Source organism: Simochromis diagramma, unplaced genomic scaffold (genome assembly GCF_900408965.1).
Source record: "Simochromis diagramma unplaced genomic scaffold, fSimDia1.1 OVJJ01000685.1, whole genome shotgun sequence".
NCBI lineage: Eukaryota > Metazoa > Chordata > Actinopteri > Cichliformes > Cichlidae > Simochromis > Simochromis diagramma.
The window spans coordinates 17,543,466-17,560,153 of NW_024387477.1; the positions used below are offsets into that span (position 1 = coordinate 17,543,466).

At 39.5% G+C, this 16,688-nt stretch overlaps 1 protein-coding gene across 13 annotated transcripts in view; it reads right to left on the reverse strand.

Moving 5' to 3' along the window:
* enox2 (ecto-NOX disulfide-thiol exchanger 2) overlaps positions 1-16,688 on the reverse strand; it is a 179,420-nt gene that overhangs the window by 35,452 nt on the left and 127,280 nt on the right. For all 13 annotated transcript variants that reach the window (XR_005693870.1, XR_005693871.1, XR_005693869.1 and 10 more), the window contains one exon: positions 7,958-8,113. Coding sequence is in view for 10 of the 13 variants with exons in the window: in XM_040016340.1 (XP_039872274.1) it covers positions 7,958-8,113 (156 nt within the window). In the remaining 3 variants the exon portion in view is untranslated. The remainder of the gene's footprint in view (positions 1-7,957; positions 8,114-16,688) is intronic.

The window sequence follows — 16,688 nt, forward strand, 5'->3', positions numbered from 1 at the left end:
AGTCATTCTAGAATAGAGCACTCATGACCTAAAAAATTATGAAGCTTAATCATATCATTAATGAATAATGACCTCTTTAAGCAAGAGTTTTTTTGTAAGAGAAACTGAAAAATCAAACCCTCCCATCCATGAAAATGAAATTCTGTTGGCCCCAAAGTGACAGATCTTTTAATGTGAAGGGTCCCTCGCACTGCAGAAATCACTTATTCATCACAGATGAATGTTGACTGATTTAATCTCCAATAGCTACGGCTTCTCATCCATGATGAATATGATTAGCGTGGTCTACGAGAAGTGAACCAGCTAATCAGTGTAGTGCAGAGGATGCTGTATTTCTAGACGTCTACTAGGAAATCTCTGCAATGGGGCTGAACCTGGTTGGATACCTGAGATATAGGAGGAGGATTGGTCAGGATATAGGTGTTTTTAGTAGTAGATTTCAGTAGTGGCATGAAACGAAAAACAAAAAAGTATTTTTTCCTAGTAACAGCTGTTAAGAAAGAGTCTAGCAGCACCCTGAGTTTCCTATTCTGCCTTCTGGATCAGTCTTTAAAGGATTCATCTGTTGACACAAGTGCACACATATAGAGTGCAGTCAGAAAAAAACTCCCCTCATATTCTTATTATTCTCATATATGCACTGGTGAATACAATTTCAGATTCACGTTACACATGGTTCATGTTTCTTTATATTTTGTTTTGTCATTCAACAACCGAACAGTCTTCCACTGATGCTTGTAAAGCAAGAACTCAAACTTTAATGAAAGCTCTGGATTCAATGCAGCACAGGATTTGATAAAAGAATGAAGGAGAGGACGGCACGAGCTGCTGTGTTCTCAGCAGGGTGGCTCATCTCATGCTCAACAACAAACTAGACTGGTAGTGGACTCCTGATGCAGTTTCGGTAACAGTTTAGGATCATTATTAGCTACTATCAAACACTAATGCCTTATTCTCGATCAATAGCCTCCTACTTAACAATAAGGAAGAAAGTCGTCATTAATAAGTTATGTTCTTATACATGTTGTTCTATATATGCTCTTACTTTGTGCTGCACCACAAGAACAGGCATTCTTCGTTCTGCAGCCTCAAACATTTAAACATGTTGTTTGGTTACGTTTAGACACCAAAATGACTTTTTGGGTTAAGTTTCAAGGTTAACATATTTACCTGAGGTTTTCTCAATGCTCTGCGTTGTTTTCTGTTCAATCGCTGATTACAGTGAATGATAACTGCCTACTAATCTCTGCAGGCAGGTTCGTAGGCAGATTAGCCTGTTAAAGATCATTCCTATGAGACTCCTGATAACAGGAACTCAGTGGGCATTAAACATCTGGACTGGCTGCGCACATAGATAATCCTGCACAACAAAAAGCTCCGTCGGCTGAAAACAATGATTGTTTCGTAGCCTTGAACAATCGCAGCCTCTTTCAACTGCTTTTCAGAAAATCTCTGAAGTGGACGAGTATGAAATGGGATTGTTCTACGTGTAATGACTTCTTGTTTAACTGGAATAAACCCTGTATCATTTTAATGTGTTTACGGTGTTACAAATAGAACTTGTTAACTGCAGAAGTTATAAAGGATTTTATTATTACTTGGTTCTGGGGAGGCAACTTTATACCAGACAGTAGGAAGCTTTAATTCTGAGCTACTTGGAGACTATTAACACTTGGAGGTTTTGTGTTATGTAAAAGTTAACATCTTACCATATTTATTTTAAATAATTAACCACATGCTATTTGGGGAGCCTGACTATTCGCGAGATACTACTACCTTAGAAAGTCTATACTAAACAAAGCATACTGAACATGTAATCATGTAAAATTTCATTGCTTACTATTAACAACAAGTAATTACTGACTGACCTAGCAGATGCACAGCATGATCATAAGGAATAACGGTGAAACAACTGGTTCATAATATCTAATAAAGAGCCAAACGGCTATGCACTTGGACACAGTTTAAAGCCAAGCCTTGGTTTGGCAATAATAAACAATATATTGCTAACTGTTACATTATTTAGTTATTATAAGCACAACAATATACTACAGCATCATGTAACACACAAAGAAAAAAGTTAGGGGAAGGAAGTTTAGTTGTGAAAACATAACGATCCAAAGTCAGAGTTTTCTTTTGGCTAAAAAGCTTTATCAGCTCATAATCCCCTGCTGTCAGAACTCCTTGTACTTGCATGCAGCACTGTTAAGAGCTGCAAACAAACTTTATGTCTCTGAGCCGGAGCCAGCACCATCTCTTTCTTTTAATTTTTCCCCCTGTATCTCTTCTACCTTTACACACAGGCTCCAACAACCCATCCCTCCCCCTGCCTCTCCTTTTCTTTAAATGTGACCGTTAAAGCAAACATCGTCTGTTTCATTCCTTGACCTCTAGAGTTGGCGGATTTGACTAGTTTTTCAGTTGAGATGGACAGAAAAAGTAAAGGCAGAGCAGAAAAAGCTGCGATTGCACAGAAACGCTTTGTTGGCAGATACAACAAAGACTTCCAAATTAACTGACCTTTTCGGTCCACGAGCGGCCGATGGAGCAAGGAGGACAGAGAAGGGAGAACAGGTGCAGTGCAGGAATAACCTAATGTGACATGCTGTAAGTTATCTAAAAAGAATACAATGGAAAGTCTTGGGGGTTTTTTTTGGCCTAAATCTGTGAATTTCTGTGTATCTTTTAAAACTTAGCAGGAGTGAAATCATTTTGCAATCCCCTCGGCTGCCTGCTGTGCTACTGAATCGCACTGTTTATCACAATCGAACATTTTATGCAAACGAATTAGAAACAACTCTCTAGATGAGCTATTTGTGACTTCCAGATTACAGTAAATACATGATATCAGAGGATATCAAAGCATTTATGAACAGTGCATGTGATTGCATTTTATGCAAATATAATGAGCCAGTGAACCTGAGGCTAAGGAAGCATAGGAAGAGGATGGATGGAGCAGCTTTTGCGGGATCTTTTGTGGAAATCATTTGGGAAATCATACAAAACAAATGACTAAAAAACATTCTGTGTGTTTTCGACAGTGCACACAAAGGAAAGCAGGAGAAACAGAAAATTGAGCAGACGGCTAAATGGAAGAGACAAAACAGAATTTTAGCAGGTTAGAAAGTACTAATAATATAACAAAAGGACAAACCAGTGGCTCAAAAATGACCCTGTGATTTTCTCTTGTATTAGACCGAATTATTCTGCACATACAGTTTCATGAATGTGGCTGTAAAGCAAACAGACTGGCTAATTTTTAGTTCAGCCCTGTCCCAATGGCCTGCTCTTCATATGACCACCCAGTGGTTTGCTACACTGTCACAGGTTATTGTAATCCATCAGCTCGACTGACCAGACACCCTTTCATGGTCTGAGAAGATGCCACAGAGAGGAAGCTTTGTCCCTCAAAGGCCAACAGTTTACAAGACTGTGGTGTGAATAAGGCACGGCGGGACCGCAGATCGTCATTTTGAGCCGTCTTTATTTGCTGCGGCTGCAGCTCACAGGCTGCCAGCCGCACATGAACCGCACCACAAAACACTCCACCAACCCCTGAGTCCCGTGTTTTAACACGGCGGACGTGATTGCGGATGCTGTGGAGGTGCGTCCGCACGGCCCCGCAGACCACGCCCCACCACAAAAGACAAACTACAATCTACACACATTCAAGTACCTATGTTTAGCTGATTCTTGTCAGGGGTAAACTAAGCCATGTGCACGAAGAATTACGGCGAAAAATGGCACAACTGTCTCACAACTGTCTCACAACTGCACACACTGCGGTCTGCACATCAGTGTCTGTTTGGTTTTGTTTGGTTTAATCGGTTTGCTTATTACTGTCTGAATAACTGGTTGTTGCAAACACATGAAGCACTGGCATGTACAATGGGGCCCTGCTTATGGCGCACAACGCTTGCACGAAATGCATCAAAATCAATAATGAGCCAAGAAACTGGAGAAAAAAACCCCAAACAAACCAACCAAACACTTCTGAGCATCCTTCCTAAATATTTTATACTGTATGTGTTCATATGTCGAACTGGTACACACTGCAAGAATACTAAAATCTCTTTAAAGATAACTATACAAACTTCTCTAACAACATCCTCAGAGGGTTGGATAAGAAAAACAGTTATCAAGCTTTGAAGTGGGTCCATAGGTCCAAATACTGGGAGCAAAGCCTTTGCAAACCATTTACAATACCACCGAAGCATTATATAGTCGACCAGGCAAAAGAGGCAGTAGAGAAGGTGAACCAGTGATCAATGCTGAATTGAGAGGGTTTGACTGAAGTCAAGAGGGGGGACGCATTGAGAAGAAGGGCTTGATGAGGATGTACGCTGATTGTAAGGTTATGCACACTGAGAAGACAGAAGAGCGAGAAAGCACAAGAGCTGGGGGAAGGCTGAAAGGGTTGTTGTTGCTCAGCTAAAAGGTCAGTGAGCGAGGATGCTGCATGCGGTGTCAGGTTGAGTGTGTGCAGCTAGAGGGTAATGACTACTTGTGACGGACACCATATGCAACCTTGTTGCCAAGATGCGAGTACTTTCCTGTGATATTTGCTTAACGCCTCAATGCAGCTAATGCCAGTGTTTGCTTCGCTGTTACAGTTCAAACCGTGAGCAACATTAATACGGCTCTGGTTCCAAGCAGCAGTCCTTAGTTACTGTAACAGTGATTCATGCACATTCCATTAACAGCAAGCTTTATACTGGCTCAGTGGTGAAGTATAATCCAACTGTATTATATGTTCTCTGGGTAAACATATGACAAAGACTTCAAATAACTTCATCTCCCAACGATTTGTCCCGGCCACCACTATTTTGCATCTCAAAGCACTTTTGACAGCATGCAGTATGAAATAATGATTCAGTGCTATCAAAATGTTCTCCTCTCACTCACCCGTCAGTTCTGTCATACTGGGAAGACAACACAGCCTTAGCGAGACAGATGCTGACAAGATCCTATTCTCAAAAATAAAAAACACCATTTTTTGATATGAAAGACTGGGTAAACTTTCTTGCCTGTTAAATAAAAGCTGATACAGTATCCGGTGCAACTGTGCATTTAACTATCTGACAGTATTGACTTAAATAAAGCGGTTTTCTACCGTTTTCTGCACGTCAGACTCTCTTTTTAGCTTCAGAGGTCTCCAGATATATCCCCACATGCCACGTCCAGCCCTGTCCTTTAGCTGACTGAATTTTTCAGTCGAGGTGAGATAATCGTCAATGACACCACATATAAAGATGTGAAATTAATAACACTGATCCTGTAACAATGATACCTCTCAGGCTTGGAACGTAATAAGCAGCAAGCAAACAGACAGGATTTCAAGTTTGTGTTGGAGACAGGAGAAAATGGGTATGTGTAAGAGTTCAGGCAACTCTGACAAAAGGCCAAATTGCAATGGCTAGACGACTGCTCAGAGCAGCTCCAAAATGACAGGTCGAAGTTAGTAGCTTCAGAAAGGTTATCAAATGAAGGACAACGAGTGATGTGGAGTGATGGCTGGCCCGTGTGGTCCAATCACATACACAAAAGCAGAAGTAGCCAAGTGTAAGATGTGTCAGAACACAGTCCACTGCAGTTTACTGTGTAAAGGTGATCACTGCCCACGCCTTAAAGCTGCTACAAGAAATGTGAGCATTACACTTAAGACCACGGAACAACAGCAGGAAGAGACCAGGTTTGACTTATCATCCATCTTTTACATTATAGTGATCGCCAGATGTTCACACCACATCTGGTAGAAGGGTAATTTACATAGCAAAACCTCCCAAAGAAGAAACAAGACAAAGAACAGCGTTACGTTTGCAGTCTGTTAGATATGCTGGCCTTGCCTCGCTCCATAAAGATGTGTTGTCCAATTCCTCAAGACACCTTCAAAAGGTCCTGTAATGGTCTGTTAAGTGCAAAACTTCTTAGGGTTTGGCCTGATAGTCATCACCTTAAGGCTCAGCAACATATTTTTAAAATTATTTCTCAATTAACAGTTTTGAGGATGGAAATAGAATGAGTCAAACTGTAGATGAGATATTGTAAATAAACTGGCGACATACCACAACCTTGCCAAATACCTGAACTGGTTTTAGTCAGTTCCCTTAGCTGGAAAATGCGACCCTGACAGATACACCAACAACCTGAGATCGACACCAGAACTCTCAGAGCCACAGAAACACAAAATCAACCCATTTGATAAGGCGCCAATTCTCACTGGGCATTAGCCATTCCTGTAGACCTCCTACAGAGCTACTTAGCTTTCATGAGAAGAATCAAGCCAGACAGCTTCTCAATTGTCTGCCTATTTTAAAATACCTGGCTTATAGATGAACTGCTTTTTTGTGACACTGGAATAAGTGACACGCAAAAAGATCATAAGTAGAGCTGGGGAGCAAAAAAGCGAGAGAAGAGTAAGTGGAGCAGAGTAGAAAGGCAGGGAAGTAGAAAGTAACAAGGAGGATGAAAAAGGTTACCAATTAAGCCTCATGTCCATGTGCCACCAAGGATTGAAGAGGTTTTGGGAAGAGATCATTTTCCACAAAAAGTTTTCACTCGCGCTTGTGACTGTGAGTGACTGTGACAGGCTATAAAGTTGTTGGGTAATTTCTTGACAAGCTGATCCCTCATTTAGCCTCAGGGTTTGTAGGTGCCCCTGAACAAAGTACCTGGTTCATTTCTCTACTTGCTCCTGACAACTAGCTCGAAATATGATCCAAGGTGAAGTTAAACTTTTAATCTGCTTTTCTCTCTGCTCTATTTTGTCACATATACTGAGCCAAAATGCATACAGCAGATGCACAAGAATATCTTAAAACAGCTTTATGTGCGCCGTGAAAAACAATATTTGCCTAATAAAATTCAGGAGTGTGTTTTGTTTTGCAAAAGGATTGTAAACTAGTGAATGCTAATGTGGTAAGGAGCTTTTCTTTCAGTTCACCTTGAAGATGACATGTAGCACTTGTTTGAAAAAAGTCCCCAGGCAGAGAGCTTTATGCAGCAGGAAATCCGTAAAGCAGAGGTGGGATCAATCGAAGTACCCCCCCACTATTTTGGTTCCTAACTCGGAATAATTGGAAGGTGGCGGTGAGATAAATATAAACGCCACTCTGGGAAACACACATACCGTCAGATTATACAAAGTGAGATTTTTGCCCTGAGAATTTCCACTGTGTTTGTCAGAATGTAAATGCAGCTTAAAGTGAACAGGTGTATCTTCTCTTGTACTGACATTGTTTATGACAGTGTAATACTAAGTCTAAGCAACATTTTAACAAAACCGTATGGGTAGAAATCCTGCAAAGCAATAAATCACCTAAACTGATAAATATGATCAAATCTTCAAGAAACACCTCAATTTTTGTTTTTTTTCTTTCTTTTTTTCATTTCTTTTGCATCTGCAGTAAAGTGAAAAAATAATTTTGGCGTAGATGTTGTGGGACTTCCCTACAGTTCTGCACATGGATCGAAAGCATAAGGACATTGAAGCACGAAAGTAGAATCACAAACAGAACAGACTGGAGCTTGATGTGGGTTGCAAAGTGGCTTGCACGACAACTGTCAGCAGGCTAAAGCAATGCAAATAAAAGGGCTTACTTAAGATTTTACCAACATGATCAGTGGTCAGCTGATGTCAGCTGGAATTGAAACCAGCTGATGAGATCAGCTGTTTGGTCTCAACTTTGTAGCCATCTATGCTCAATCTGAACTAATGTTCCGATCAATTTAGCTGAAGATGCTGTCCAGGACACTGGGAAATTATTAACAAGATTATTAATTAAACCAAATTAAAAAATAATGCATTTCAAAACCTGACCCTTCTTTGAGGTATTTTTAATTAAGGTGCTGCATCTCAAGCTCTAACACAAGCCGATGTCTGCCAAAGAAATGTGGTCTTTTTAGCTGTATTAGAAGAAAAGAGCCGGTGTAGGATTAGCATAATACTATGACTTACTGGGGTTGGGGGGGAACAAGGTGCAGCTTTTGCAGTGGATGATCTCCTTGACAACCGGTACGTCTTGGGAGAGAGCTGCAGGTACCATACCGAGGCCGGGCATCATTGGGTTCATGGGGGTAATTCCAGCCATCATACCAAGGCTAGGGTCAAAATCTGGAGGCAGGAGAGAAATATGAATGAGATCAAACAGTAGTTTCCTTCCAAAGGGAAAAAGTAACACCTACACAGTAACAATAAACAGAGTTGCACTGAATAACCAACCTTTGGTCAGATATCACCTCAGCCCATACTAAATCTTTTAAGTTGCATTCACATTGCGTACTTATTCCCTGAGTGATTCTCTGTCAACAACAGTGACACACAAGCAGCCTACACATAATGGAATACACAGCCATGCATGAATAAATAATCTTGCAAACCACATGCATATTTCAAGAAGTTTTTACTGAGTCATTCTTTCTCTGTCACCCCTGTTGTTTGAATGATGAACTTACAGATAATGCAAGTGGGTCTACATATCAGAGCAGCTTTATTTACAATGCTGATTCACACTGGGGCTGGGAAACATGGACACATCTACTCTCATACTGAAACACAGGCAAACACTGCACTTTTTTGTGAATACTAGTCTCAATATGGAACTTTATAAAATGGAAACGATGCTCCTCACCACATCATCCAATGTGTCAACATCATCTGCAGAGGATCTGGAGTTTACAATTATGCCGCGGGGTGAGTGAAGCTTTTGCATTTGTGCATGCACATGCAAGAGCACTGCTCACAAATCTGTCACAAAAGGTTATATGCAAAACGTGATGCTCGAGATACTGTATGTTTAAAAAAAATGACACTAGTTAAAACTGTTTTACAGACGGTGACATTCACTGATTGCCAGACATGTTGGTCACCAGCGGAATCAGGAAATACATAAATTAACCAGCAAAATAATGAATCTGAGACATCTTACAGCAAACTAATTTCTGGGGAATTTAATGTTTTTCCTTAGTTTATTTGTAGATATGCAGATGCGGTCCTATCAGTCAGCACAGTGGGAGGGTTCAGCAGAGCAGACAGGAGGAGTGTGGATCCCCACAGTGTTCGATATCCAACAAATTAAAAAGAAATTAAACGACATTTAATAACCAAACTGTGTAAAATATATAATGAACCATGAAATTACTAAAGAAAGTATTAAAACTCGACTAATTAATTTTCAGTGACAGATTTTTCAGAACATGTCACAGACATGTCAAAGTAAGGCTCTTCAAAAGATGATGTAACAGTTCATCTGACATGTAACATCCTGCAGGCATCTTTCATCTACTCCTTAAACACTATTGTTTATCTTTCTTGCAAAGTTAAAGTTACAATCTGGTAGCATGTTGTGCTTTTAAAATCAGTCTATTGTTAACCACATGAATGTGTAATGTGTCAGTCGTTTCCTTTTAATTACAGGTTAATTACTGTGTACTACTTCTATGACAACCACTATTTTATGACATGGCAAGGCAATCAAAATATTTGCTTCTGACTTATATAATAGGCTTGTTCTAAAGGCCACCCTAAAAGGTGTTAGAAGCTGTCGAGTTATCGTCTTAACTGCTTCTGATTTTTGATGAAAACCCAAAATGTCTTCGTCATCTTTAAACCATTTGCTGGAGGTCACTTTGTTCTTCTTGCTGCTGAAGACAGTCCTTTATAACTGGGGTAGTAGTCATGATGCAGACTTAATTTGGGGACTATCAGATTCATCAGATGCCTCATAGGGCTGTGCCATGCTGTCCACAATGATAGCAGTATTTAAAAAAAACAAAAAACCCATGTCTGAGAGCAGTGTGCCAGCCTCTGATGACAATTTAAGGCCTAAAAAAAAAAAAAAGGAGCTGCTTCAATAATATGCAAGTGAGGTGGCTACAAGAGGTCAGACCTCCAACAAAGCCCCATATTTTACAAAATATATAAGGAAACTCTTCCTGGTAAAGATGGAAATAAACCCGTTCCACCACTTAAGGCAAAAACACAGCATTGACTACAACCAGCCTATTGAGGCATGTGAGGAGGAGATACGAGCAGCTGGTGACTCAACAGGCAGTTGCTGGAGCACTCGCTAGTAGCAATCCAAATAACAAAAAGAACAAACAGCGGGGACTGATGCGGTTACGGTGGAAAAGAATGGCTTTAAGCAACTAGTTAGAGAGCTCAACACAAGATCCCACGCAGGAAATACTTCTGTTTCAATTTTACTATTCTATGCAGGCTCCTGAAGAGTTACAAGGTTAAGCTAGTATAACAACAATTAAAGTAAAAAGCTGAGCAGGTTTATTAAGGAAACACTTCCTAGGTTACCGTTCTGTATCACTATTGGACTATAATGCTACTGCTGGCACCTGCTGGCAATACAGTTGCACTTCAAACGAGCTGTTCGCTGTTGCTCGTTAAAAAAAAGAAGGCTGGAAAATGACATTCACTTTTTTCCACTAATAAATGCCACTGCCTGCAAGCTGCAGTCGCCTTATTTCAATATCATGAACATTATCACAGATTTCCTCTCACAATATAATCGTGATACATTTTTGAGGCGATATCGCCTGCCCCTAACGGGCAATAATGTAAATCAAAAAACCCTTTTGCATCTACCTTGGCAATTTAAAATATAAAACGGAGATGTCTCGCTTCAAATACCACGCTTTGATTTAATTAAATGCACATTAAACAGACATGTCACTGTAGTGTCAACCTCTGAGGTCCACGTTTCACACAGCATACTTAATGATGTGAACAGACAAGTCATCCATCCCACATGACATGATCACGGAATTAAAACTGACAGTTTGCTGGGATATTTCAGCTCCTCCTGACATGAAACATGATGCAACTAACTTTCACTGTCGCTGCAGTCTTCATGTAACTGCACTGTGTCGTTCTTACAGTACCTTTGGGTCCAACTCATGTTTATTGAATCCTGATTTGTAATCGGGAAACTTCAGCCTCTGATTCACCAACGCTTCCAGTAAAACTACATCGACGCATAACTTGCACTCACTTGCATCCAAATGTCAAATGTCTTTTCACGACTTGCTGCTTCCCCGCCTCTCTCTTACCCTCTTATACTTTCCAGGCAATTAAATTCCCCCGTCTCTTAACCAATTCGGAATTAACCAAGTTGATGCTGCTTTGAATAAACAGTAAAAAAGAAAACAGAAACATAATAAATTAAAAAATGGTTATGGGGAAAAAATGCCATTATGAAAACAAATTAAGTCCTGTAATTTTATGTTAAATTATGAAAATAAATAAAATGTATTATATAGTAATGAGTTGAGTTTTAATTATCTCCTGAATAAATTTGCAAATTATTGCTTAATTACAGCCATTCATATTTATTTATTTAATGCTGAGCACTTTGGGGGCTCCATATACGATGAGTCACAGTTTACAGCAATGCAAATAAATCATTGTGATAGGGCCCACCACCAGAAAATAATAGTAGCATGTATTATCTGTGATCTGAAGTCTGCTCATTTGAATCTTCAGTAGCAATAAATCCATTGAGGAAAATATTATTTACTGTTCTTCGTTCTGCAGCATTAAGTGGAAATAGATGGCTATAGATACATTTCCTCATAAGTGATTCCCTCTAAATCTACTGTAAGAGAGGGAAGTAAAGGAATTAAATGACACTTACTGAAGGCAAATAGAGAAATATGCAGATTATCGAAGGCTCAAAATAGGTCCCTTGAGCAGGGGAGGGTGTAATAAATATGTTAGGCTGATAAAAATGGCTGAAGGATAAAAAGGAAATAGAGGCTGGATACTGAAAAAACAAACCCCCAAAAACACGGCCTCAAAAAACTAAAATGAGCAAAGCGAGCTACATCAAGGGAAAATGGATGGATGTGTGCTGATGACCTCAGTCTCTAACCAGGTGTCACAGTGAGAGGAAACAGGTGATAAGGACCCCTGTTGCCAGGCGATTGATGAGTTCTACATGTTAAAGTGAAGAAAAGGAAGATGGAGAGCAGCAAGAATGATAAGAAAAGGTTGATAGAGGATGGGGTGGTGGTGCAACAGCCTGAAAGCCAAACAATATGTCAAAAAGAAAAGATTCAGAACTTCAGGACTGCCCAAGCTCCACTGTTCCCGTTTTAAAACAAGGAAACATGCTGGTGAGTTTATAACATTTTGATACAAATCAAACTAGATCTCAGCTCATATGGAGAAAACGATGTGGCTGCATCAGGCTGCAATTTCACTGCAGCGCCGTTCATGTTCCCTCTAGGCAGGGTGAGAAAATGTGAGCCTATGAATTTATCCTTAACCATTAAATGCCTGAGACCTGAAGCACGTATAAAGCAGAATCAAGTGTAATAAAGGAGATTTACAGCACCCGCAGCTTCCCTCCCCATCTCCATTTTTAACAATACAGGTCAAGGAGCACATTTCATCATGAATATAAACACACATAACATATTTCCTCCTATGCTACTTACAGTCTATCCTGTAAATGGACATGGATGAAAATTTAAGCTTTTGTTTTTAGGATCTGCTGTTTTGTCAGAATTTGCAATTACATTAGATCTTATGCACCACTGTTTATGCCTGCTACAGAAAATATGTGTCAAAAGTCTCACTCCTACTAAGGTAAATACTACTACTACTACTACTACTACTACATTTCCATACTGTAATGGAGGTCATGTGAGCATATACGGGATGTTGATTGCAGATATCAGATTAAAAACAAAAGAAAAAAAGAAAAAAAGAAATTTGGCACACTGTAACTAAGATGGATATTAAAATATCCACAACCTGATAACTACACGCAATTATGTGCATTGTAAGACAAGAAAAGCAAAAAAAACCCCAAAAAACCCAAAGAACACACAACCCCAAAAACAATACAATCTCACCAGACTATTACAAAATCATGAGCAGCTGTTCCAACCACAGTGTAAATAATAAGCAGAATCTGTCACACAGTTGAAGGAGGAGATCTCATCGATCACACAAATCTAAGCTGGAAGACCACAGTTCGTGTGTTGTTTGCAAGCTCTGCTTTCACTCTTTGTTTGGTTACGTTCAGGCACCAGTGGTTGCACCAGTATAAAAAAAACAACAGGATATCCAGTGTGCTCAAATGTGACAGGAAGTGGTGACCAAGTCTCTGGAGGTGAGACCGAGGGTGGGCTCACACATTGCCTTACCATTTCTACAAGCCTCAATCTTCTCTTACTTGTAGGAAAAAGAGAAAACAAAAACCCAGTCATTAATAACTGTGAACATGGCAACACTGCCAACTATTGGAGATAGTTCAACACAGCTCATCTAGCTAGCTTTGGTACACTTGGCGGGTAATCAGGGAAACACCACGTTCTATTAGAGTTTCAATTCTTTAAAGTTTTTCCAGGAACGTAGCCATTAGTGTATGTGTTACTAATCTGCAGGAGTATTCAGCCAAAACCAGAGTTCAAGCTTGAAATATATAGCACATGCAGTGGATGAATCCTTCTTTGTTGCCAATTTTACTTTTGTGGTTTTCTTCTGTTAAAGGTTAAAGTGGACCGATTATGCTTTATAGCTAAAGTTTTAAATAATAAAGAGTGTCTGTGTACAAGTAATGACTTTGATCCAAAAGCTCAAAACACTTCCAAGCAGTCAGATTCCAACAGTTTTCTTCTGCTCCTGGATGTGTACAGCAATGAGACTGCATGTCCTTAATATGGTCATCTCAGGCACACAGCTCAGTCTGCCAGCAGAAGCGCTTTATCCACTCGCAACCATGTAAACCCTTCTGTTTGAGAGGAGAGGAAATGGCAAGGTGCTAAAATGGCTTGTTTCAGACAGTGGATGAACTGAGAGGCTACACAAAGGCCCACTAAGAGAGAGGAGGGGGAAAAGATTTTAAAATGTGAGCCATACAAAGCTACTAGAGCCCAAAAATAAAACACGAGGGTGGAAATTAGCAAAAACAGTCAGGCTTTAAATTGCTGTCGGAAAACACAGGAAAAGTCCCGTGTTTGAGGTTACTTGGGTCATTTGTCTGTCATCTGTTGTTTTCCCAAGTCATCCTAGTGGGGGAGAGGAAAACAACAACAAAAACGCAGGCTAATATATGCGGCATTTAAGAAAATCAATACAAATTTTAAATCAATCTGAAATCCCATTCACAGCTGGCTGTGTCAAGGTGAAAGAGGTTAATAAAGACCTGTTCCCTCTAAGTACTAAGCTCCACTGTGATAATCATAAAAAGACAAGCAACCAAATAGCTCCATCGCCATCACCCTTCACACCTTTAACACAAAAACCACAGTAATGGCTGCCAAAACTTGTAATGAGAGACGAATTAAGGAGAAGGAAGACATTTAAAGGATCTTAGAAACTGAAGAATTAAAACAAACACTAAATTAAAGACAAATGAAGAGAAAAAATTAATCTAGGCCAATGTGATTCTCAACCATTGTGATTTGCACAGTTATAAAAAAAAGGATGTATAAGAGACGCGTGTGTGCTGCAGAAATGCTGCAAAAACAAATGATAAAAAATGATAAACTGTCTAAGTCATGTGGGTTAAGGCACAAACAACTGTTGCTCCCAGAAACAGAAACATCTTCACAACGATGTCAATTCAGCTTTAATAAACGAAGCTTCGGAAGCCTGTGGGTGTAACAATAATGGAATGATACTTAATTGCAAATTTACAAAAAACCGAGGGGCAGCTATAAGAGGCTATTACTTACGTTTAATTCAGTCAACCAGTTAAGCAAAAGGAGCACTAATTCAGAGGCAAGCCCAGATAACAAGACCCAGATTTGTGATTCAACAACAGCACAATTGGACAAGGATGAGATGAAATGATTAGTCAGTTACTCAATCAGTCCACCAACAGAATACAAGGAGACCATTCTGAACTAATCAATACACACTGTTGAGTTGCAAGAAACAAAATATTTGAACCGTTTTAACAAAACAAGAAATTTAAAGAGACCGTCTTGGGCGCTGAGACTCTGGATTTGTAATGTTAACATTAAACATGGCTGTTTATTTGGCAGCGGACTAGCTGGACTACTACCGTCTAATATTCAAAATATAATCTTTAAGGTAAAAATGGCGTCGAGTGATTTTCAGTGCAACTTTTCTTGTGTTTAGAAAACATTAACATTTTTGTATAAATGATGCATATTAAACAGTTTGGTGGAGATACACGTCACACTAGCAAAAATAGTGTGAACTCATTGAGAGCTGAAGGAGAGGTCTCTCTGACTCGGTAGAAACCCCACAGAGAGATTTAGAGAGCACGAGGGTCCTCTTGTGTAAGAAAAACAAAAGATACCTGGGGCTGGGTCCACCCACACGTAGCCGCACATCTGTCTGATTGTGTTTACTACGCTTGTCTTTCAGCTTTAGTCTCTATTTTCTCCCAGTGTGGAAAACTGAAACGCACAAACATCTTCCTGCAACACCTCTTTCTTGTACAGTCACATGCATGAGTGCACACACAACGCTGGCCTCTGAGGTTATTCTACTCTCATTCATTTTCCTCTTGTTCTTCTTGATGATGTTCTTTTGATGTTAAACAATCTAGTTCCTGAAGGTTTGTTCAAAGTAATTGTGTGGATGCTTAAAGCATCCACACTATTGAGTTCCTGTTTCTCTTTATTCTTTATTATTATTATTCTAGTTGCCACTTTTTGTGCTTTTTTTGGCACTTAACTAGTCCCACAATTTTCAGCCGATTTTCGCCGTTCAAATTTTAAACTATTCTGCTATTTCTGCTAATGATCGCTATGACTTTTGCTATTTTTTGCTATTATACTTTTTAAAATATTAAGCTTTTTTCCTTTAATTTGTCCCATTGAAATGAATGGGAAACTTCCAAAATTCTGCTAAATTTTGCTTGTTTTTGAAACCTAACAACTTCCTCATACTTTCGCCTAGAGCAACCATTCAAACTTTAAAATGTTCACAAATTATTGGGCTATTCAGGTATGATTCAGCTATTTCAAATCTTTTACCGTTTTACTTTTATGCCTCTTAAAGTTTTGAGTTGCACAATTGTGATTTTTCACAAAATACATGCGTTGTTATGGTTGCTATGCTCTTGGCTTCCAGTGTGCCACTGAAGGTTTTGCAATTTTCACTTCATGTCCGAACAACTGTTTGCTACTTGCTCAATTTTCACTCAACTTCCACAAATTATACATCAAAACGTAGGTATTTTTGCTGGCTTTCAGGAAATGTCACTATCATTGTTGTGGGATTTATAGAATTTTGGCAAATCTCCTCAGACCAACACAAACTCTCAAAACTCTGCATAGAAAGTCAATGGAGAGTTTGTTCAAAATCATCGCTGGATTTCTGTAATGAGAGGCATATTCGAATCGTCATATCTCCTTAACGAAGCGACTTTAAGACATGAGGCTTGTCCCGGTATATCTTCAGACACCCCTGACGCTCACAATTCAAGAATTTCTTTCTCACCTATTACCGTTCTGAAATGAGTTGGACTTGTTTGAGGGTAGGAAATTTGTCCTTCGCTCAGATTTCTTCAGATTTCAAACCCTGGAAATGAACCACTTTTTTCTCTCGTCATAACTTTTTTTTGGATTTCCACAGAGACCTGAAAATTTCCATGACTGTTCACCAAAGCCTGCTGTCTCTTACGGTGAAAGAATGATATCGATACTCCAAATAGATTTAGAGTTAGAAAGCGTTGTTTGAGGGCAAGTCA